Genomic DNA, 21,982 nt, shown 5'->3' with positions numbered 1-21,982 from the left:
TGACATGCAAGGTCTTGGGTTGAGGGAACCAGTGCAAAGAGCTCTGTGCTTAGCTAGGCTAAGATACTGCAAGGGGTGAAAAGGCCAGGAGTTTTTGACAGAAACCTCATGAATTTGGAGGAAGTCACCCAAAAGTGAAATATGCTGCAGAGCTGTTCCCTTTGTGATACTCACCAGGGGCTAAACTGACTTCAGTAGGACCCAAATTAAGCTTTAAGAGAGTAAGCCAAGCTCTCCTTGGATCTCTTTTATTAGGGCTCTCCAACTTCTAAGTGGCTGGGGGCTGAACGCCCCCCCTCCCACCCTAGCAGCAGCCACAACAGCGGGAGCCATGGCCCCCAGGGGCGGCATGTCCCCTCTGCACTCCACACCCAAGTGCTGCCCCCCACTGCACCCCCTACCCCCTGCTGCTGCACCCTGTGCCCAGGCATCTCCCCACTGTACCATGCTCCCAGGCACCCATTATGCTGCATCGCATGACCCCCATTGCTGCTCCCTATGCACCCCCCCCACTACACCACATGTCCCAACTGCTGTTCCCTGTACCCCACTGCTACACTACAGGTTCTCCATGCCTCCACTACATTGTGTGCCCCCCACTACATGATGTGTCCCTTTGTTGCTGCTTCTCATGCCTTCACACTGCACCACCTATACTCCCTGCACCTCCCCACTGCAACAGGTGACCCCCACCATGCTTCCTGCAATGCCTCTGCACTGGGTGCCCTCCCTGCTGCTGCTTCCTGTACCTCCCTGCTGCACAGCACCCCCAGCTTCCCTACTGCAAGCTCTGCCACTGCATCATGCCACTCAAGCACCCTAGGCTGCAGGCTCCCCACCACTGAAGGCTGTGCTGTGCAGCACCACCCTGCTCTGGTAGGGAGGGAGGATGTATGGGCAGGGAGCTGGAGCTTCCAGCTGGTGCTGCAGCCAGAGCAATGAGGGGAGCAACGACCAGGTTGGAGCCCAGGGACCACAACTGAACACTTTGCAGGCCACAAGCAGCCCATGGCCACCAGTTGGACAGCCCTGCCCTATGTTATAATCAACCAAAGGGGAAGGTTCTACTTGAGAGTTCACCCTACAGTATGTGTCAAATCCTGTCCCACCCTGAAACAGTGGTCCAGAGGAGGTCCACCAAGATGGAGCATCTATGACAAGCAAACCCTAAATTACCCATAAAAATTAAAGCACTTGAACCTGATGATCAAGAATGCTTCAACCTCAGTTCTCCAGAGCTCCAAGAAATTCTCAGCCAGAAAGAAGTAAAAATAAACTTGCAATATCTGACATGTATTGTCAGAAATCCAAAGTAAAAAATCCAAACCCCTTAAAAATTCTCGGACTTCCTTTATGCATTGCAAAGAATCAAGATAGCTCCAGTGTTTTTCTCCCTACACCCTTTTCCGATCATTTTTAGAATTTAGCTTTTCTTAAGGCTTAATAAGAAAATCCATATTCCAATAAAGGGGAGGAGGTGAGTCATTCCTTCTCTCTTGGGTCTCAAGCTTTTTCCCTATATTTTGCTTCATACCACAGAAGTAGACATTTCAGCGCTTTTAGGTGAAATCACTTCCTGACAGTTTGAGACTCGATAGCTTTCACTTCTGATTTAAGCCCAGAAAACTATTTGCTTGGGGACCGTTACTTTTTATACAGCTGGACTGAGCTTTTCCAGATATGAATAAAAGAGGAAATTTCCCACTTTAATGATGGCAAACACCTAACTATATAGTAACCTTTTCTTGTCTGAGCAGTTAGCCCAAATTTGGGGTCTTGCTGGTTGTTTCTGTTATGAAATATTGATGATGGGGCTGTCTTTGATATGATCTTGCATATTTGCTAAGGAAGTATAAAGTCCTCTTTCCCTTAACATACATGGAACGAAAACAGCAAGGAACAGTTTCCTAGGACACAGTCCAGGGGCCATTCTAGGCAGCATTTAACCCAAAATTTCTTTCATAGTTTTTAATTCTCAGAATCCAGTGCTTCAGCAGCAGCATCTGATTCTTCCTTACTGCCCTTTCTCTCTCGTTTCCTTGGTCTTTTTACACCAACACACAAATGTACAGGAAACCATTCAGCTGTCACATGCCTTGCATGGGTCATTTTGGTTGGTGATACTTGCTCATGTTTTGGGTGACAGCTGCTATGGTTTCAATAGCCTTAACTGCTCGTATTTATCCCAAGTGAAGGCAGTTGCTAGACTCACCAGCGTTAACAATGTTTAACCCAACCCATATAAAAATATGCTTCAGGGCCCTTGTGCCAGATCCCAAGCACCAATATGACCTGTCCACACCACTCCATTGGTTCAAAGGGACTGTTTAGCTGATTGCCCCAGTCACCTGAGGATGGGTCAACTTGGACAGCTTACCAATGCAACCCAAACTATTCAAAATGTAAGAATCTGTACACATAGGCTAAGTTTTCTGAAGGCACCTAAGGGATTATATGATGGCTAAATATCCAAATCCTATATGCATCCTTGAAAATCTGACCCCATATTTACTTGTTGCTCTTCCAACTAATGCTAATGATTTATTTGCATCTTTTCCTTGGACAATGATTCTACCCCACAGCATGCTTATTGTCCTCGAAAACATTTCATTTTTTCCATTTTCCAGTTTTGATATCCAGCCACTTTCAGTTTTTCTTGTTTTATGTATAGCAACAAATATTACTAGATACTGACAATTAATGTTCTTTTTTGTGCCTAATTCTGATTTCTTTACAACTGTAGAGCTGATTTGAATGGAGCTACTCCTGATTTGTACCAGCATAAGTGAGACTAGAATGTGTGAATATCTAAAGCCCACATGATACATAGTTCATTAAAAAGTAAGTCTTATGTGTAAGTATCTACATTAATAGCTAAGGGAGGTTATACTTACCAGGGCTAAGCTGCAGAGAAGCTCCTTTTGTAACTTTTTCATAAATAAGCCAAATATATTTGAAACTTGGTAACAGGTCATCTCACAGATCAATGTACGGAAATTCGGTAGGGTTACTTAATCCTTATGAAAACCTGATGCAGAGAGAAATAACAACATGTGGATTAAAATTGCTAAACATAAACTAGGTCTTGCAACTGACTCAATGAAAAGCAATAGAATATAACCAAGGAAATCAGGGCTTGGGCCAAAAGTTTTGGTAAAAAGATGAATCATTCACTCCTGATTAAGTATTTTATAATATCTTTTATCAAAACTCAGAATAAGCTTTATAAAATAGATATTTAATCCTTTAATATGCCTGCATAAGCATTCAGTATTGTAAAGATAATGTCATATATGGCAGCTTTATCACTCCTAGTATGGCTATAAATCACTTTTCAGATTCAAAAGCTATTGATAATTCCTTCAAATAATGCCTCCAAATAATATCTGAACAGAGAAACAGTTATATGAGAATGGCTTTCAGTCCCAGATGTCTATAAATGACCATTCACTCCTGTATATTATCTATAAATGCAAGGCATCCAGTATGGGAATTCTACTATTCAGTAAGGTCCAGATTTCAGCCCTGGCATCCAAAGTTTCTGTTTTTCACTGACAGGTGCAGCTGGAGTTAACACCATCAAAGTATCCCCCAGGTTGCTAACCACTGTGGGTTGAAATCTTCTCCAGGTCTGGTCAGTCCTTGATCTTTCTGCTGGAACAGTTAGTACTGTAGTTCACAGATTCACAGAAGTTTAGGGCTGGAAGGGACCTCATGAGATCATCGGGTCCAGCCCCCCTGCTATGGGCAGGAAAGACTGCTGGGGTCAAATAACCCCAGCAAGGTGTGCAGTCAGTCTCCTTTGGAAGATCTCCAGGGTAGGTGCCTGCACCACCCCTGCTGGGAGTCTATTCCAAAGTCTGGTCACACCAACCGTGAAGTTTTGCCTTATATCCAATCTGAAACCTTCTTCTAGGAGTTTATGATGGTTGCTCCTGGTTTTCCTCTGGGGCACTTGGGTGAATAGTTGTTCACCGAGCTCCTGATATTTTTCCCTGATATATTTGTAAGCTACCACCAAATCCCCCTGAAGTCTTCTCTTTTCTAGGCTGAACAGTCCCATATCTGTCAGCCTTTCCTCATATGGCTCATTCTTCAGGCCTCGAATCATACAAGTGGCTCTTCTCTGGACTCTCTCAAGCCTCTCCATATTCTTCATGAAGTGTGGTGCCTAGAACTGAATGCAGTACTCCAGCTGCAGCCTCACCTATGCCAAGTATAGCAGGAGAGTAACTTCCTTAGTTTTACTTGTGATACATCAGTTGATGCATGCCAGTGTATTGTTTGCTGTGCTAACTGTAGCATCACACTGGTGGCTCATATTCATTTTATGGTGAATTATGACCGCTAGGTCCCTTTCAGACGTGGTGCGCTATAGCTAGTGTAGCACCACTGAGCCTGGTTGACTAGCATTTTTTCATTAAAATTTGAAAGTGTGACCAGATGCTCTTTTCACTGGAGAGTATAGAATAAGTGGTTATGGTTATATGGAAACAACTGTCAGATCACCTTTTGGACCAGATTTAAACCACTTTGAGCTCAAGAGGCAAGACATAAAAGGGTCCTCATCCAATGCCTCGTAAGAAATGTAAAGCTCTAAAAACTTACTGATGAGATGGGTTGAAATCCTCACCTCACTCCAGTCCCTTTATGCTGCATAAAAGACCCAGAGCAGCATAAGGCTGCCCAAGTCACATTAGGTGCTTCTCTAACACAATGTTCAGAAAGGCACCTAGTTGCAACCTTGTGCTATGCCTTAGGCTCATCCAGCATGCTTCTGTCACAGGGAACACTCATTCTGATTTTTTAATTTTTGGGGGAAAAAAAACATTCACACTTGAAGTTAGATCAGACTTAGCTGTTGCCAGAATCAGTGGCCTGATTCTGATCATGCTTCTGCAATGGTAAATCAAGAGTAACTACTGAAGTCAGAGCAAACTGGATCCATTATGCTGCTCTTACACTGTTCTGACCGTGTCTTTTTCCTGGTTGAATTCCTCCCAGGGTCTCTTCTCAAATACTTTCTCTAGGTCTCAGACTTCTTCAGAGACTGTACCACTCCTTCCTGTCTACATCTCTGCCCTCATTTCCTCTATTCCCACCCCAATGCCTACACTCCTGTCTTGCCCCAATTTTGCACCATCCGCTGTCATCTTTGTGCCTTCTTCCTTGCTATCCCAATGTTTAGAACTTGATCCTGAAATTCACCCCTGTTCTCAGGTATAGCTCTCACCACCTCCCTCTCCTTTCACTGCCTCTTCTTTGCCTGCTCCCATTATTAATCCACCAAAGAAAGACATGCTTGTTTGGCTTTTTCATCTGCCATGCTCTAAGACAGGGCCACCATCTGCACCATCACACAGTGCATTATGTGTCTGAACTCTATTATTTGTCTTGCTAAGCTACCACTGCACTGAAACACAGTAGCTGTCTTACAGCACAATGCAATAGTCTGAGGAAGTGAAGAAAGCTATATCTCATTTAATGTTCAGGGATATGGGGGAAGAAGAGAACTAGCTAAAGTGGAATTTGTTCAGTGTATCAGAGAACACATTCCTAATTCTCTTTAAAAGAATTGTGGGATTTTTAAAAATCAAAGTAGTCAGACTTAGTTTTTTTTCCTCATTTTCAAAGGATAGCACTATCGGCAGCATAGATTTCCTTTACATAAACATAGGCTATTGCATTTGTAGCAACTGAGAGAGGCAGCAAAAGCAGTGCAGTAGAGAACCATCATCTCCCTTCCAGAGACATTATCCATTCAATAGTTGCCCAGACCTATCCTTGTCATCTTTGTGATTTGAGAAGATCACAGCACCAAGTAGCACAGCTGCAGACCACATGATGCCAAAACACTGCTTACAGGCAAGGACACCAAAGCATGTTTGGGCCTTCATTTAATTCTCTGTCCCTGTGTTTTGTACTAAGCCAAGACCACTGATGACACTTAATAAATCATAGTGAGGTTTCCTTAGGTTTCCTTTGAAACTCAATCCTGTTTCTCATTGCAATAGGGGAAGGTACTTTCTCAAAGCAATAATACCTCAAGTGTGAGCTTTAGTTAGGACATGAGATCAAGTATAGGATTAGTTTACTAGTTCACCCTGTCTTTTCCATTTTTGAATACTAGAGCTACACAGAGCTGATATGGGAAAATCACCCCTTTTTACAATCTATCCTACATCTGCTTATTTTTCTCTTTCTTTACCTGCTCTGAATTATTTGGATTTGGTGCTAGCTGCTCTTGGAGACAGGATACTGGACTGGGGGAAGGGATCACAACTGTGAACACAATTCCCCCATAAAGCAATGCAATGTCCAGTCATGCTTACTATTAATTTTATTTGGATGTTTTTATGTCACTGTACTAAAAATATTAATCAAAGTAATCCTATAATATTGACACAATGTAATAATTATCCCAGTACAGAGCATCGTTTTTTAAGTATGTGCATGCTGGGATTAATGTATTGTGCAGAAAAGTGTGATGAAGAGACAGGAAGGAAGCAAGCACAGAGTTGAGAGCCACACACCTTCAGGGTATTCTGCCTACAATCTCCTGTCTGATGTTGAACAAGTGTCTCCAGCTAGAAAACAGACATGATAACACTTAAAGTGGTTGTCAACTAAAATGCAAATAGTTTCTGAATGTTGCCGTATGTTAATCTATGAGACAGGCAGTGTTCTCTCCAAATTCATATTCAGGGCTTCACAGCAAACTACTCTGGTATTTTGATCCAGGGCTCTATTGAGGCTTTTTTTTTTTCAGTGATCTGCCACTGCCTGAGTTGGGCACCGCCTGCTAACATCTAACTCCAATAACCACTGCCAAGTCTGTCTGTAAGGGATATGGTTGAGAATTAGCCTAGAAGGTAAAGCATTTGCTTGGTACATGAGAGTGATGGCACTGATGGCCGTCTTCTCCAGATTCCTTTATCCCTTTACAGCAATAGTTTTCAACTTTTTTTTCATTTGTGGACCCCTAAAAAATTTCAAATGCATGTGCGGACCCCTTTGACTTGTAAGTGTGGGTATTCGCATACTTTGATTCATCATAGCTGTCATTCACGGACCCCTTAGACATAGTCTGTGGAGCCCAAGTTAAAAACCACTGCTCTGCTGGAAGATGCTTGGATACTGTGCTACAGCGTGGGGGTGGTACAGGCGAGCAGACCTTCCTGAGCATTTCTCAGCATGCCCTGCTGGGGCCGGTGACACCAGCCTGCTGCAATTCTGGCTCACCATGTGATTTATGTGGAGGGGTTTTGGTTGTAACTGTGTTGGTCTAAGGATATAGGCAGGCAAGCGTCTTTGGATAGATGTCATATCTTTTATTAGACCAATTGTGTAGTTGGAAAAAAGTTCTTAGCAAGCTTTCCCGCGTGATCGCCCTTCTCCAGGCATAGGGAGTCTCATGTGGTATCTTTTATTAGACCAACTGAGTAGTTGGGAAAAGTTGTTAGCAAGCTTTCGGGCACAAACATCCTTCTTCGGGCACAGGGAGTCTGCTGGTCTGAGCAATCCAAGGAATGAGAGCAGCTAAAAGTGTGACCGGATGTCACGGAGAATGTAAAGCGGTGGAAATTAGGAAAACAATGGGAAGGGAAGGGAGGAAAGGAAGGGGAAATAATGCCAAAGGTAAACCAGGCGGACTCTACTGTAATTAAGTTCTTCAAGGTAGAAAAGGCAAAAGGAAATAGCTGGCAATGAGGAAACGAAGAGCCAAGGAATGAGAGCAGCTAAAAGTGTGACCGGATGTCACGGAGAATGTAAAGCGGTGGAAATTAGGAAAACAATGGGAAGGGAAGGGAGGAAAGGAAGGGGAAATAATGCCAAAGGTAAACCAGGCGGACTCTACTGTAATTAAGTTCTTCAAGGTAGAAAAGGCAAAAGGAAATAGCTGGCAATGAGGAAACGAAGGGGAGGAGAGGAAGGGGGCACAAGAGAAGTGGAGACGGTAAGGGCAGGCACTGGTGTGTGTGGTGCCTGCAAGGCCGGGCGTCCTGCCCCTGGCAAGCGCGGAGGCGAGCCGGACTCAGCACCGCGGGCCAGGCCAGGGTGGCCAGACAACTCCTCCTCCCCGGGGGCCGAACGCCATGTATCCGATTCCACCCCCTCCACTTCTCCCCAATCGCCGTGGCGCTTACATGCATTGAGGAGCGCACGCAGCCAATGGGCGGGCGGCTGTCAGGCACGCACTTCCTGCCGGAGCCCGATCCCCGGCTCAGCTGTGCGCGCAGTCGGTGCCGGGGGCGCGCCCGGGCGGCGGGGGAGGAGCGGGGCAGCCTCCGCTGCCGGGGGGGCGGCCGCCCCTTGCCCCTTGCACCCGGGCATCGACCTGCGCTTGCTCCGCGTGCCCCCTGCCACCCTGGGGCAGCCCCTGCTCCGCACAGCCGCAGGGAGGACTGCGCAGGGATCCTGGTTTTCTCTGCTTTAAAAAAATCCCCCCTTTTTGCTTTAAAAAAAAAAAAGTAAATTTACATTTTTCTACGATTAAAATGAAACATTACTACTCATATATCTGTAGATGAGTGGTGTTTCATTTTAATCCCTAAAAATGTGATTTTGGAGTTACTTTTTTTTTTTTTTACCGAAAAGGGGGGAATTTTTTTTTTAATTGGAGAAAACCAGGATCCCTGGTCATGAGCATGCAGGGGTGAGAGCCCGGCCCTCCCTTGTCCGCCCCGGGGGGCGAGGTGATGCTTTCCTTGTCGCCGCCTGGGAGAGCCAGGCGCTGATCCTGGCGCGGCGCTCAGCTCCCTTTTGCTTTCTAGAGGGAAGGAGCCTGGAAGAGAGGCCATCTGGAGCGTCTGATGACATCTGCAAGGCAAAGGCAGCGCAGTGCTACTGAGCTGTTGTCCTTCCTACTAGACAAATCTTGTCTGCATCATCAGCTGCGAAAGGAGAGATCTCTGTGCTGCTTGCACTGGAGTTTCCAGCATTTGGGATTCGGGGGACCCGGCCAACTCTGTGCCTAGCCAGAGTTAGTGAGGCTGAATAACCAGTGCAGTAGGGAGGCCTTGTTTCTACCCAGGAAGCAGCTCCCCTTCCATGACAGGCAAATGAATGCTCTTACGTTATGTAAAAAGCAATCGGGGCCTGTGGACAGCGATAATATCTTTTATTAGACCAACAAGATTTTTGCAGAAAAAAAAATTCTTTAACATTTGCAGAACATTTTTTTGCAAAAATCTTGTCGGTCTAATAAAAGATATCATCTCTGTCCATGAGCCCTGATTGCTTTTTGCTCTAGGCCATTACGGCTACAACCTGCATACCTGACTTGCATACCATGTTATATAGTTTGCAGAGTGCTTTGAGATCCATTTGAATGAAAGGCCCTTAAGCAAGACCATTATGCTTAAGCCCTTTTCTGTTAGTACTATAAAAGCTGGCCAAGTATGTTTATCTGGAAGGAATGAAAGATTTATAAGTTTACCCTGAAACTGAAAAATTTCCATAGGGGCACAACACAGGGACAGTCTCATCACGTGTCCTGCCTCTAGAAACCACCAGTACCTGAAGAGAGAAACAGAGCCCTCTATGAAAAACCCAATGAATTTTTCAGTCTTGTAGAAAGGGGGGTCAGTATTTTCTTGACTGTTCTAGCAATCACGTTATACCATGTAGCCGGAAATTTTAAATATCTTTATGTAAGTATCTGCGCACATTTATGGTTAAAATTATCCAATTGTCCTAAAGAGTGGGAGGGGATTTGGACAACATTGAGTTTTTTTGTTGTTCAGAGTTACTGAAATGAATGTGTGCTGCAGGTGCTGGGCACCATTGAGAATCTGGCAGTATTCCTCTTACTGCTGCAGTGAATGACATAGGCTGTGCAAATGCACAGTCCCATTTTCAAAAGTGGCTTCAGGTCCTATATGTATAAATTAACACTTGTCTACTGTTCATTTGGATTTACACTTGTTGCCTTTCCATTTTTTCATTGCTTTATATAGAAAAAGTAAACAAGAATGGCTCATTTTCCCTTTTCGGGACTATCTGTTTAGATCTCAGTCTGGTCCTATCGAACTCTTCTTCCAGCTATAAGTAACATGATGATCTTCTGTATTCCCACTGCAAAGCTAAACGCTGTCATTGCAAAATCTGAACCCATTCCCTGGGCAAATCCCTGGGATTTGATTGCCATTCTGAACCTCTTCAGTCTCTCTTCTATCTTTCTTGATCGTATTCTTGCAAAGAGAGGCCCATATGTGGATTAATGTCTGTACTGTATGAAGAAGTGTTTGTCCTCTTTGCATCTCATTTCTCTAATGGATGCTGTGCTCTTGGCAGATATCTTCATTGAGTCAGCCAGATCCTGAGTTGGCAAGCCAGTCAGTTGACCAGTTGAATAATGTTAGTTGATTGCCTATTATTTGACTGGTCAAATATTCTACAAAGCCAAGAAAGCCCTTGGGTAGGTAGTGGTCTACCTTTCTTATAGCATCGTGTTGTCATCGATTAGCAAGGACTGGAATGAGAGTTCCTTGCCCGCCGGTTCTGCAGAAGTCATGACACACACACACACACACACACACACACACACACACACACACTCTCTCACTCTCACTCTCACTCTCTCTCCATTTAGGTACCTCCTGTGCCCTGCTCCTCTCCCCTCTTCCAGCCTCTCTTCCTTTCCCCACTTTAAGCCATCTGGGGATGCAATAGCTATGCTGTACTAGGGGAGGAGCCAAAACTAGCTAGCAGCAGGGCTTCTGGGATAAAAGCCAAAGAGGAGAAAAGTTCAGTTTTTAATACCATCCACAGTTATACTTATCTGAAACTGTCACTTGTAATAAATTATTATAGCTTTTAGAATTTAATTTAATTGATTCATAACAGCTAATTTTTTTTGTAATAAGCATAGGTGTCTAACCTCTTGAAGATTAAAGTCTCTCTTTATTCTTCTAATGAATACTTGACCAGTATTTGATCAGTCAGCAGACCAAGTATATTTGACCAGTCAAATACTTAACCATAATCCAGGTTTATTCCTAGGCTCCAAACTCAGGGAATCCTACCGACGCACTTCAGAAATGGTGATTATTTTTGTTGTTGTGTTTACGCTCACTTGGGTTAAATGTTTGCTATTTTCTTTTGTTAGGAAATGTGGTTTATACTACAGTGTTTTTAAAACTAATTTTGAAAAGCTCCTTTCTTTGGGTTCCATTCTTCCAGTGCTTCATGCATTATCACTTTCCACTTGCAATAAGTACTTACATTCACAATAACACTGTCCATGGTACCTGCTATTCAAAGATAGTATGTTCCTTACAAATAATAATTTAGGCTTGCACAAGCTTTTGTGAGATACAAATATAATTCTGTCTATAACACAACCAGCACTCTAGGGGTGGTTGTGAAGCCCCTGAAGGCCATGTAGCTCCTATCCTGCTCTGGCTGTAGGTCCCTGCCCTTCACTCCCACCTGCCATGCCTTGCTGTTCTTAGATAATTTTGGAAAGGGAAGCTGCCAAAGGGCCCTAAAGAAAGCCCTGCCCTGTTTTCCTGCCAGTGGATTCCTCTCAGACCCTAGCATACCCAATCCAGTTTTCTCACTAGGTGAGCCCATGCATGCCCCAGGGCACCTGCTGCCTTGCAGGCTGTTCATGGCCTCTGACCACCCCTACAGTCCTGCCTATGCCTCACAGACGTTACTGATTAGTCACTTTCCCTGTATTGGGGCCTCAGCCTTCCTGGCCTCTGCTCCTTCCTCTCACTGGGCCTTCTAGCCCCTGCCCACTGTGTTGGATCTGACTTCTGAGTTTCAACTCATCTTGCCTACTTTGTAGTTTGGGGCTGTCAGTCCTGGTCTCACCGTCTGGGGCTGTGGGCCACTTGGCCTGCTCTTGCCTCCCTTGGCTGTGGGTCCCTGGCCCTGGTCTCACCCCTCTAGGGCTTTGAGCCCCTGGACCTACGTCTTGCCCCTCTCAGGCTCCTCACCCACTTGGGCTGTGGGCATCGGGCCCTGGCTCTCATATCTAATTGCCTGCTCTCTTGCAGCCAGCTTGCTGTGGGCAGTGTTCCCTTGAATGATTGCAAGTGTTCCCCTTTTACTTCGTGTGCAGCTCTTCACCTAGGTAACAGTGCTTCCTTGCTGTGTCCTCCTTTGCAGTTAACCTCTGTTCAGCTGCCTAGACTGTGTCTGCTACAGCTTCTTCCCTTGAAGTAAAAGGAACCCTAGGCTGCCTGTTGCAATTCCCATTCTACCAAGTGGGAAACCAAGGTGTGAAGGAGAAATGACTTGCCTATGTGCAGACAGAAGTCTATTAAGACATCTCCTAAATTTCCTTTTTGCATTTTTAAGTGTAAAATTATTCTTCTCTTAAATCCGTAGTATTTTTTGGCCCTCATTGCTATAGTCTTTCTGAATGCCTTCAGCTCATGATCTGTTGGGATGAGCAGGCTACAACCAAAGAGGAAGGTCTGGAGCTCAAATGAAGATTTCCCAAGAAGATGGGGTAGATGTTGTCTTGGTTGTTGGGGTTGTTCTGTGCTGCTATCTCCTTCCCTCTGGCACATTTTCTTTTCTAATGGTCTTTGTCCCACCCACTCATTCCTGCAAAGTGCTTGGCACTCTCAGCTCTTAGTGACCTCTAGGAGTTGAAGTCCCCAATATCTCAGTGTCTAAGCCTCTGCATGCCCTCTTCTTTCCTCTCCCCCCATAGCATCATGGACTGAAATTCCAAGTGAACATGCTCTGTGCTCTCTGATGGAGGCTTACTTTTCTCTGCCCTCTCAGTTACTTTCTGTTCACTGTCAGAGAAACGGGCTAGTGCCATTCCATTCTGGTTCCCTGCTGATTACCAGCGAGAAGGCAAGCAGGCTACTTTCTTTAGGACTATGTTGTGAGCGCAACCCTGCCCTTAACAGACAATGAAGTAGTGTGTTGAATAGTTGAATGCTGGTTCTAGGCAGTGCTTCCTCATTGTTTTACATTTGATCCTTTTCCCTTCTTGGCCTCTGGCTACATGGACTGCATATCACACAGTTTTAAAAAAAAGTTGAAAATACACCCAAGTAGCTGTCCCACATAATGAGTAATCCTGAACACTCCTCTGTTACTGTTTCATTGGTAAGAAGTGCACAGCCTACCAAAAAAAAGGACTTGGTGCTGGTAAAATGTGCTAGTCTAATTGAATTCTGTGAGTATAGGCATAAATCCATATAGGACAACAGGTCACACCCAGAGGGGTTTGCCCAGAGTCACAAGACTATCACGGACTGAAAATAAGTCCCACAGTCAGCTTCCCCATTGAGTTTCCTCCTTCTGAGCTGACCTGGCCATCTAGGCCATTAAGCAAGAGGAGGCTGATGGAGTGGCCCCATGAATTTGTGGGGCCAGATAAATAGTATGGTTGGGGAAAATGTGTCACTCTGAAGTGTGAAGGCCTGTGTTTAGCAAGGAAACAGTAGCAGTGCAGTTCTTGTGGGCTCCTTTATCAATGTGCCAAGGCCCTTTGACTTCCCCACTCAGCCGGACACTCTGGCTGCTACTTGTGTCAAAGAATGGATCCCTCTTCACTGACTATAAAGTTCTCCACTGGGATTTTCAAAGGAGCCAAAGGTAGTTAGGTACCAGCAGTCGCAAAGCCAATGGGATTTGGGTGCCTGACCACCATGGACTCCCTCAAAACATCTGAATTTGATGCACTTGGAGATAACTGAGGTTGTTCAGTTCAGAGTCCAGGTTTGAACCATCCCAGAGTTCAGGACTGTTCAGACTTTGAAGTTGGGGCTCAAGCCCTCCTTTTATAAGGGTCCTCTATGCTAATGTCTTTCTTTGTCTTTCAGCCATGGCGATGCCGAGCTCCCTCCTGTGGGCAGTTGATATCTTTGGGAGGGTGTACACTCTTGCCACAACAGGCCAGTACTGGGAACTCTGCAAAGATGGGCAGCTGGAGTTCAAACGGGTCTCTGCTGTCAAACAGTGTTGTTGGGGAATAGCTTGTGATCATCAGGTCTACACCTATGTATTCTCAAGTGATGTTCCTATTAGGTACCAGGAGGAAACCTATGAAAATCAGGTGTGTAAATCACGAGCCTACCTGCAAAAACTGTCACGAATTTTTCAGGCAGGGTTAGCAGTAAGATCAGAATTCTGTTGTCCATATTGATCGGTTTTCCAGTAATAAAGTTGTTTGCAATGCAGTGTGATAAATATGAGAGAATTCAAAAAAGAAGCATAAGAAGTTGCCGTATTTGGTGTTCAGATTGAACAGGGCAGACAGGCAAGCTTCTGCTGGATCCCTGCCTTCTCTGTGTCCTGCAAACCATCCTGAGCAGTCACTGATTTATTTATTTTTAATCCATACTTCAATCCTCTGAAGAACTGTTTTACAGCAAATAGCAGGCTGTTCTTTTAATGTTTTAATTCTCAGCAGAGGTTCACATTCCCAAATATCTCCCTGCCCCCCAGCAGGAAAACTTAATCTTTACATCGCTTGCAAACAGGGTGCTCTTGAACACCAGCCACTGCAGGCAGAATCACCTGATCCCATTGCTGACCAAAAACTGATGCCATATCACTTCACAGCAACAAAGCCTATATAGCTTTTTAGCAAATGTTATTCCTGTTGATTTAAATTCTGTAGGAGGCTATTTTCCTTTATATAGTTCTTAAAAAAATATAGAATTCTGTTACTTGTCACATCCTATCAGCTTCTCTATAAAAGGAGTATCAACATTTTCCTTTATAATTGCATTGTAAAGAAAAACAATTAAAAAAAATGAAAGAAATCAAAAACTCTCATATACATGGTAAAAGTCATTTCAAAGCTGAAATTGAAAGATTATTTCCTGCATATTTCTTTTGTTTTCTGAGGGATGGATGGATAAATATAGATTTGTATTTAAATATTGGAGGGTATTTAAATATTTTCCTGGGCTCATTTTTTATATATTGCTTAATTACACACTCCTTTTTAGAATGTTCTTTTTCCCATGAAACATGTTATTGGTTAAAAAAGCATAACTTTTTATCTTCTTATCTCAACTGTGAATGTAAATGTGAAAGGAACATTTGGTTGTGTAAACATTTGGTTACAATTTAGTTTAAAACCATGAAAAATAGAAATTGGAGAACAGAAAAGGAAGTTTTTTGTGAAAACAAACAACAAAATTCATAGCAACCCGACCATGAATAGTGGGGGAAGGGGAAAATAAATGTGTAGCGCAATTTAGCTTGGTGTCCAGCAGGTATAGATAATATTTTATATAAATATGAATACACTTTGATCTTTGTTCCATAAGATGCAATGCACCCATCAAAGGAATAGTGATAGCTATTTCATTGTGACTGAGAGTAACAGTGTTGTGTGGTCTGCGGTATAAAGTTTTGTCAACATAGCGACTAAAAAACACATCCCTAATGGCCCTAACTGTGTTAGCAAAAATCATAACATGACTGTGATGGTTTAGTCAGGATGATCCTGCCTTGAGCAGGGAGCTGGACTAGTTGGCCTTGTGAGGTCCCTTCCAGCCCTATGTTCCTTTGATCCTGTGCAATTATAGCAGTAAAAGATTTGTTTTGTTCAGGGAACAAGAAAGAGGTAGGATGGAAAACAACACCCTTTTGCTGGTGCAGAACAAGATAGATACACCACTGAAGACCTCTGAGGCTCTGTCTGCAATCTAACAAGGCAGCACAACCTTGAAGGCACTGCATATGTGACCTTTGTTCCTTTCTTCTCTTGGCAGCGTTGGAATCCAGTTGGTGGCTTCTGTGAGAAATTAATGCCCAGTGATCGCTGGCAATGGAGTGATGTGAGCGGGCTAAAACATCAGCAACTTGACAGTTTCACACTGCCCTCACCACACTGGGAGTGGGAGTCTGACTGGTATGTGGATGAAAATATTGGAGGGGAACCAACAGAGAAAGGGGTAGGTGAACAATACCGGCGAGGGATCCATTCTGGGAATCCACATCCTAGTAAAGTAAAAGGCATTTCTTATCCTCCCCTAGCTACTTTTTTTCTGGGAAGTAGCTGGCTTGCAGTATAGCACTGGTGGGGTCTTATAGAAGACTTTAAAGCCAGAAGAAATCTCCGTTAACTTCAGTGGGTTTGGAGCTTGCCCTAAAATGTGAGCAGTTGGATGCCATTACTATTTACTGTAACATTTTTATTACAGCAAAAGTAAAGTGCTCACTGGTTTTCTATGTATGCAGTAGGGTATTTGAAATGCAGTCTATATCTGTAGATTCATTAACTGATACAGAATTAGGAAATCCACTGATCAAAGCTACATGCACAGTAATTTGTATTACATTTGTAGGAGAGATTCTTTTGTAGAAATGTTTTGAGTTGTTATTTAATGTGTTCCTCCACTTCTGATCTTTATGAAAGTAAACCTCTGTTCAAAGGGTTGGACATATGCAATAGACTTTCCAGCTACCTACACAAAGGATAAGAAATGGAATTCCTGTGTCCGACGCAGAAGATGGATCAGATACAGGAGATATAAGTCACGAGACACTTGGGCAAAGGTCTCTATCTTTTTTTTTTTAATGTACTTATTACCTTAAGTGGTGTATGAAGAAAATGATGACATGAAAGTGGGCAAGTCTATACTTCTGTCACTGCTTATATGCTGTGGGAAGAAAAGACAGGACCTTGGACTCCACAGCTGCAAATGCAACACCTCTTGCAAGCATCATAATTTCAAGGCTGGGATTATTCAGTGTCCAAATCCTGTAGAACTTCAGTGGAATTTAGATATCTAACTCTTAGCTCCTCCGCAAATTCCAGCACTATCTTCCAAACTTTTTAATATTAAAGGCTAAGAACTGTCTGCATATTTGGGTCTATAACTTGGATGCAGGCAATTGTCCAGTCTTTTGTATGCACAGATAGGTCTGGAGGGGAAGGGGATTTCTGTCTGCTTGTCCCAGGCCTCAGATTTGATTATCCACTGTAGAGCCAAAGAATAGGTATTTTGCAGCAGTAGAAGTGAAAGTTTCCTCCATGCTTCTCCACCGGTGTGCCCTTCCCTTGCCTGAAGGATGGAGCTTTGAGTAAGAGGGGGAGATCAATTAGACTGTCCTCCATGCCCAACCATTTGACCAGTGGTCAACTGAGCTAAGTTGCTCATTTCCCTGCAGGTACAAGCCATTGGGTATATGTGATATTACCTCTTCCTCCTTTTCTCTAACTCCTTTTTTTTTTGTTATAGATTATATCCCTTGAAGATCCCAGTCAGCTGCCAGACCCTTTCAATGATATCTCCATTGGAGGATGGGAAATCACTGATGAGCCTGCTGGCCGTTTATCAGTCTGGGCAGTTTCTTTACAAGGAAGGGTATAATCCTTTTCATGTGTGTTCTTCTATTTTGTATTTAAGTCATCATTGTGTAGGAGGCTAAGAATTCCAGGATTTGAACCCAGACAGATGCTCTGTCACATTGCTATCACATGCTTGTCAGGATCTGTGCTGATTGCATATCTGACTGAGGCATAGAAGATGTGACAGGCTGCTGAATGATTCAGCTAAATTAAAACTAAAGAGGAAGAGTTCATTAGTGTTATCTCATAGGAAAAAGTTGCTTCTGAATGTTAAATTAAACCAGCAAAAAGGGCAAAATTTTCATAGACATCAGGGCTGGAAAGGACTTCGGAAGATCATCGAGTCCAGCCCCCTGCCCCAGAGGCAGGAAGTCAGCAGGGGTCATTGGATCCCAGCAAGATAAACATCCACATTTCTCTTGAAGGTGTCAAAGTAGGTGCTTTTTAGTCCTTTTGCTTGTGTTGAACAGTACTTTACACCAGTAAGTATTAACCTTTATGGCAGGGGTGCCAAAAATTAGCTCCACACCCTTCCTGAGTGCCACTCCCATCCTTTTCCCTTACCCAATCTGCTCTCTGCTCCCTGCCTGGCCTGACTCTATAGTTTTTGTTCTCTTGCCTATCTGTCACTGTGCTGTATGTCCCCTCTTCAATCTGCTGTATGCCACACACGGAGACTGCTCATGCCATCTGTGACACCCATACTACAGGTTGGGCTGCCCTGTTTTACACCATGAGTTGTCCCACCATAGTCAAAGCCAGCATGGGACTGGGGCAGCACATGGTGAGACTGATCTGTCCACATGGCGGCCCAGGGCAGAGCTGGATCATAATGGTTCAGGATTATGGTGGTGCATAAAGCATTGTGGGATCAGGGTGGCATGTGGTTGGGTCAGGCTCATATGGGATTATGGCAGCAAGAGATGAAGTGGCCTGCAGCCAGATCAAGGTAGTGTGAGATGTGGGGGTGCATAGGCAGATTGGGGCAGTGCAGGCTGGGGCAGCACACAGCTGGATCAGGCTAACGTGCAGCCAGATTAGAATGGCACAGGATCAGGGCAGCTTGTGGCTGGATCAGGGTGGTATAGAATCGGGGTGGTGTGGGATCAGGGCAGCGCATGGCCAGATTGGGCTGGCATGGGATTGAAGCAGAATGAGATGGGGTGGTATGCAGCTGGATTGGGGCAGTGTGGGATTAGGCTGGCACATGGCTAGATGGGAGCCAGCCTCCTGCACCAACCCCACAATGAATCCAGCCCATGGACTGACTCTGCACCACTCATCCAACCCAGGGGCCAGAAGGTTGGGTGCCACTGCTCTGAAATTGTTTGAAGTGGAACGGTAGGATCTGGAAAGGAGGATGAGGAGTGACAGGACCCTAAGGAGAAGCTTATTTTGGTTTAGCTTCTCTTTGTCCAAACTGGTTTAAACCACACCAGAATAAACCCAGTTTAATCCACAGTGAGTGACCAGGCAGCCTTCTGCATCTTTTTAACTGAGTAGATTTAATTTACATTATTTATCATATTTATTAAGGTAAGCAGCTATAAGCCAAACAAGAAGTGGCTCTCTTATGCCAGTTACTGTACAAACATATTGAGACAGTCCTTGGCCTACACAGCTTACTTTCTAAATATGTAATGCGAAGTGTAAAGGAAAAGGATGCATCTTACACAAGGTGTCATTTAAAATAACCTTTTACTTTAAACCCATCCAACACAGGGAGTAGTCTACCCCTTCACAGGGTTTTAAGTCACATTAGCTAATTTGATTTAACTAAGCACCTTTCTCCTTCAATCTAGATAGTTCCTCAAGGGTTGGCTCCCTTATTGTTTTTAAGAATGCCAGAGGGACAAGTTAAATTTGCTGAAGGGATTAAATCCTCCTGAGCTAGCCTTGGAATCCAACCCTATAAAACCTTTATTATAATTAAATATTCCAGGCCCAAATTCTCAGCAACTGGCATTGTTTCCATAAGCCTCTCGGATCCTTCCCAGTGTTGTAGAATCTTGCTCTGCTTTTCTTATTTTATTCTTATGGTGTAATCTCAGCTACCCTCTTTCTGTCCTTGGACTGTTCCTATCATGTGACTCTCAGGCCTAGAAATAGCTTTACATGGTAGAAGAGAGCAGCAGCATAGCAACACAGCCGGGCATAGGGGCAGTGGCAACTTCCAGTTGCTGCCGTGCTGCGGGCATGATCGCAAGTTTTTTCATGCCCCACTGAGTCAGCACTGGGGGGGCAGTTGCCCTGCCCTAGTAATTATGGTACTGGAAGAGATTATAATCAAGTGGTTATAACAGATGCTTCTGGATTCTGTGCCCACTTTACTACCAATTGGCTCTGTAGCCTTGGATGACTTGCTTCAAACCCCGGATGCCTCAGTTTCCTCATCTGTAAATAATAGCTTCCTGCCTTAGAGTTATTTATTTATAACTAAAACTATATCTACACAACACCAATATAGTGCTTTGCCAGGATACCCAAGCTAGCTCTTCCAAAGCATTATGGTATAGACATGCATTGATTTCTACAAAAATAAAATGTTCATGAATGTAAGAATGCTGTGCTCATTATCCGCCACAAAGAGGAGCACGCATAGATCAAAGGATGCTTTTCATGCTGAACCTTCCTGCTACCGATGTATGCTAAAGAAGAAAACATGTAGACATGGTGAAGGGTAGCAAGTGCAGAACCCCAAAGTGACACCTTCTCTCTGCTGTGGATAAACACAGGATTGGGCTGTGTTTGGACTGGACACCACCAAAGGCTGCATATGTGATGGGGTCTTGACTCCTATCCAAACTGTGTCAGCCAGTGATCAGTTCTGTATGCTTAATCAAATTGTCCAATAATAACCTGAGCATGTTGTATGTATGTCTTCATATGAGTGATATACTTTCTCCTAAAGAAGGAGACTTAGCTTAGTTTATTCAACGTGTTTGAAGCCCATTTATGTGCTTTAAATGTTGAAACACATAGGGATCTTGTGGCAACAGATCATGTGCCTGCTCCAACTTGGCTTGCATCATAAAAGCTAGGCTATAGAAGTCTCCTCCCTGGGTACACAGGGAAATAGTTTGCAGCTGTGTAATCTGCATCAGCAAATGCCATTTAAAGGGGTAAAGAGCAAATGCTGTAAAATGAGAGGTGGTTGAGAAGGGCCATTCTCTCCATACCACTGCATGTTTGTCCTAAAGGTTGTGATTGTTTGTGTTGCAGTAGCATTTTTCTAAAGTTTTTGTGTTTGTCTAGGTATGGTACAGAGAAGATGTTTGCCACCACAATCCGGAAGGCTCTTTGTGGTCCTTAGTAGCCACCCCTGGTGAAGTAGTACAGATCAGCTGTGGACCATATGACCTCTTATGGGCAACTCTTTGGGAAGGACAAGCTATTGTGAGAGAGGGAATTGACAGAAATAACCCTCACGGTAAAGTTCTGTCTTGTCATACAGAAAAGCGCCTTTGGTTTCTAGAGATCATAACGAGAACCCGATGTACAAGGACTCTCTATTCTGTATCTTTGCAGGAATTTCTTGGACGGTTGTGGAATCCCCAGGCTCTGAAAATGGGATCATGCACGTCGCTGTTGGAGTAAATGTGGTGTGGGCTGTTACCAAAGACAGAAAAGTAAGAGTTGTGTTCTTGGTTCTCTTTCCTGATATATGCACACTTAGGAACATCTGTAATGTGGAGTCCTTTACTGTCCTGGGGGAGTCTGAGTGTTTCCTCCAAAGCTGAAGAGATGCTACATAGTTCTTTCTGGCTGAACAGCCAAGTAACCTTAATGTTTGTGTTTTTGAGATGCTGCTGAGCCACTCGCTAGTACAGGAACATGTTCTAGCTAAATAGGGTGCTGGCGTAGGTCAAAGCAGAACTGCCAACAGTGAGCCAAACTCAAGTCAAACAGCAGTGAATGGATTCAGTTGGGCAGCTGTCAATCTCTGCTTTACACCACCACCACCACCACCACCACTACTATCATTACACTTCAGTCTTGGAGTCTCAAACAGCCTTAGTGTGCATGGGTGGATGCAAGCTCAGTGTGTTTGCAACTTCAGGTTTCAGAGTGATGTCCCAAATTATCTTTTGTGCTGATGGCAATCAACCCCCTCTACCTACACTGTACTATGAATCTGACTAACAACAAATCTTCAGTCTACTTGAAAAAAAAATCTTTGTTTGATTCCAAACACTAAGACTGCTGTAATTATTCTAGGTTCTTATTGTGACATAGTAGTTTCCAGGATTTCTGGATAATGTTATTAGTTTAACAGTAAACATGCGAATTTCTGGGGCTTGTATATAAGTTATTCTGGGATAAGAAAAAAGTGAATTTAAATGTTAGAGTTGTTCTGGTATAATACTCCCTGAAGAGAGTTAGAGGGCCTTTCTCTGGTTTAACTTGCATCTTTGCAGAATTCTTAAATCTATTCCACAATAAATGTTGAATTTGCAGGACTTAAACTTAAACTGGTATAGCTGTACCAATTTAATTATTCCACTATAATTATAATGGCATAACTAGAAAACTTTCCTGCGTACAGAAACCTTTAGTCAGCTTTGTTTTGGAAAGAATTATATAGTTACTCTAACAGGAGATTAAATTCATTGTATGTTTTGATTATTGTAAAAACCCTGCTGTTATTCTGATAGACATTTTATTACATCAGAGCCTAAAACATGACTGAAAAAT

The 21,982-nt window shown here is 43.7% G+C and overlaps 2 protein-coding genes across 4 annotated transcripts in view; one reads left to right on the top strand and one right to left on the bottom strand.

Moving 5' to 3' along the window:
• The window catches only part of BRI3 (brain protein I3), a 36,140-nt gene extending 23,353 nt beyond the window's left edge, over positions 1-12,787 (bottom strand). The window contains exons 1-2 of the mRNA XM_025213105.1: positions 12,730-12,787; positions 2,895-2,927 (exon numbers count right to left, since the gene is read on the bottom strand). Of these exons, the coding sequence (XP_025068890.1) occupies positions 2,895-2,927; positions 12,730-12,787 (91 nt within the window). The remainder of the gene's footprint in view (positions 1-2,894; positions 2,928-12,729) is intronic.
• TECPR1 (tectonin beta-propeller repeat containing 1) overlaps positions 7,857-21,982 on the top strand; it is a 38,517-nt gene continuing 24,391 nt past the window's right edge. The window contains exons 1-7 of one of the 3 annotated variants that reach the window (XM_025213110.1): positions 7,857-7,957; positions 13,800-14,032; positions 15,705-15,887; positions 16,369-16,491; positions 17,178-17,303; positions 20,543-20,717; positions 20,816-20,916. In XM_025213110.1, coding sequence (XP_025068895.1) covers positions 13,802-14,032; positions 15,705-15,887; positions 16,369-16,491; positions 17,178-17,303; positions 20,543-20,717; positions 20,816-20,916 — 939 coding nt within the window. In that variant the 5' untranslated portion in view covers positions 7,857-7,957; positions 13,800-13,801. Of the gene's footprint in view, positions 7,958-8,625; positions 14,033-15,704; positions 15,888-16,368; positions 16,492-17,177; positions 17,304-20,542; positions 20,718-20,815; positions 20,917-21,982 lie in introns of those variants that run through there. The other 2 variants (XM_006031459.3, XM_025213111.1) reach the window with 2 other exon arrangements.

This window comes from Alligator sinensis, unplaced genomic scaffold, assembly GCF_000455745.1.
Source record: "Alligator sinensis unplaced genomic scaffold, ASM45574v1 scaffold990_1, whole genome shotgun sequence".
In the NCBI taxonomy this organism is placed as follows: Eukaryota; Metazoa; Chordata; order Crocodylia; family Alligatoridae; genus Alligator; species Alligator sinensis.
Note: the sequence above shows the minus strand (reverse complement) of the source record. Positions and strands in the feature narration are given on the sequence as shown.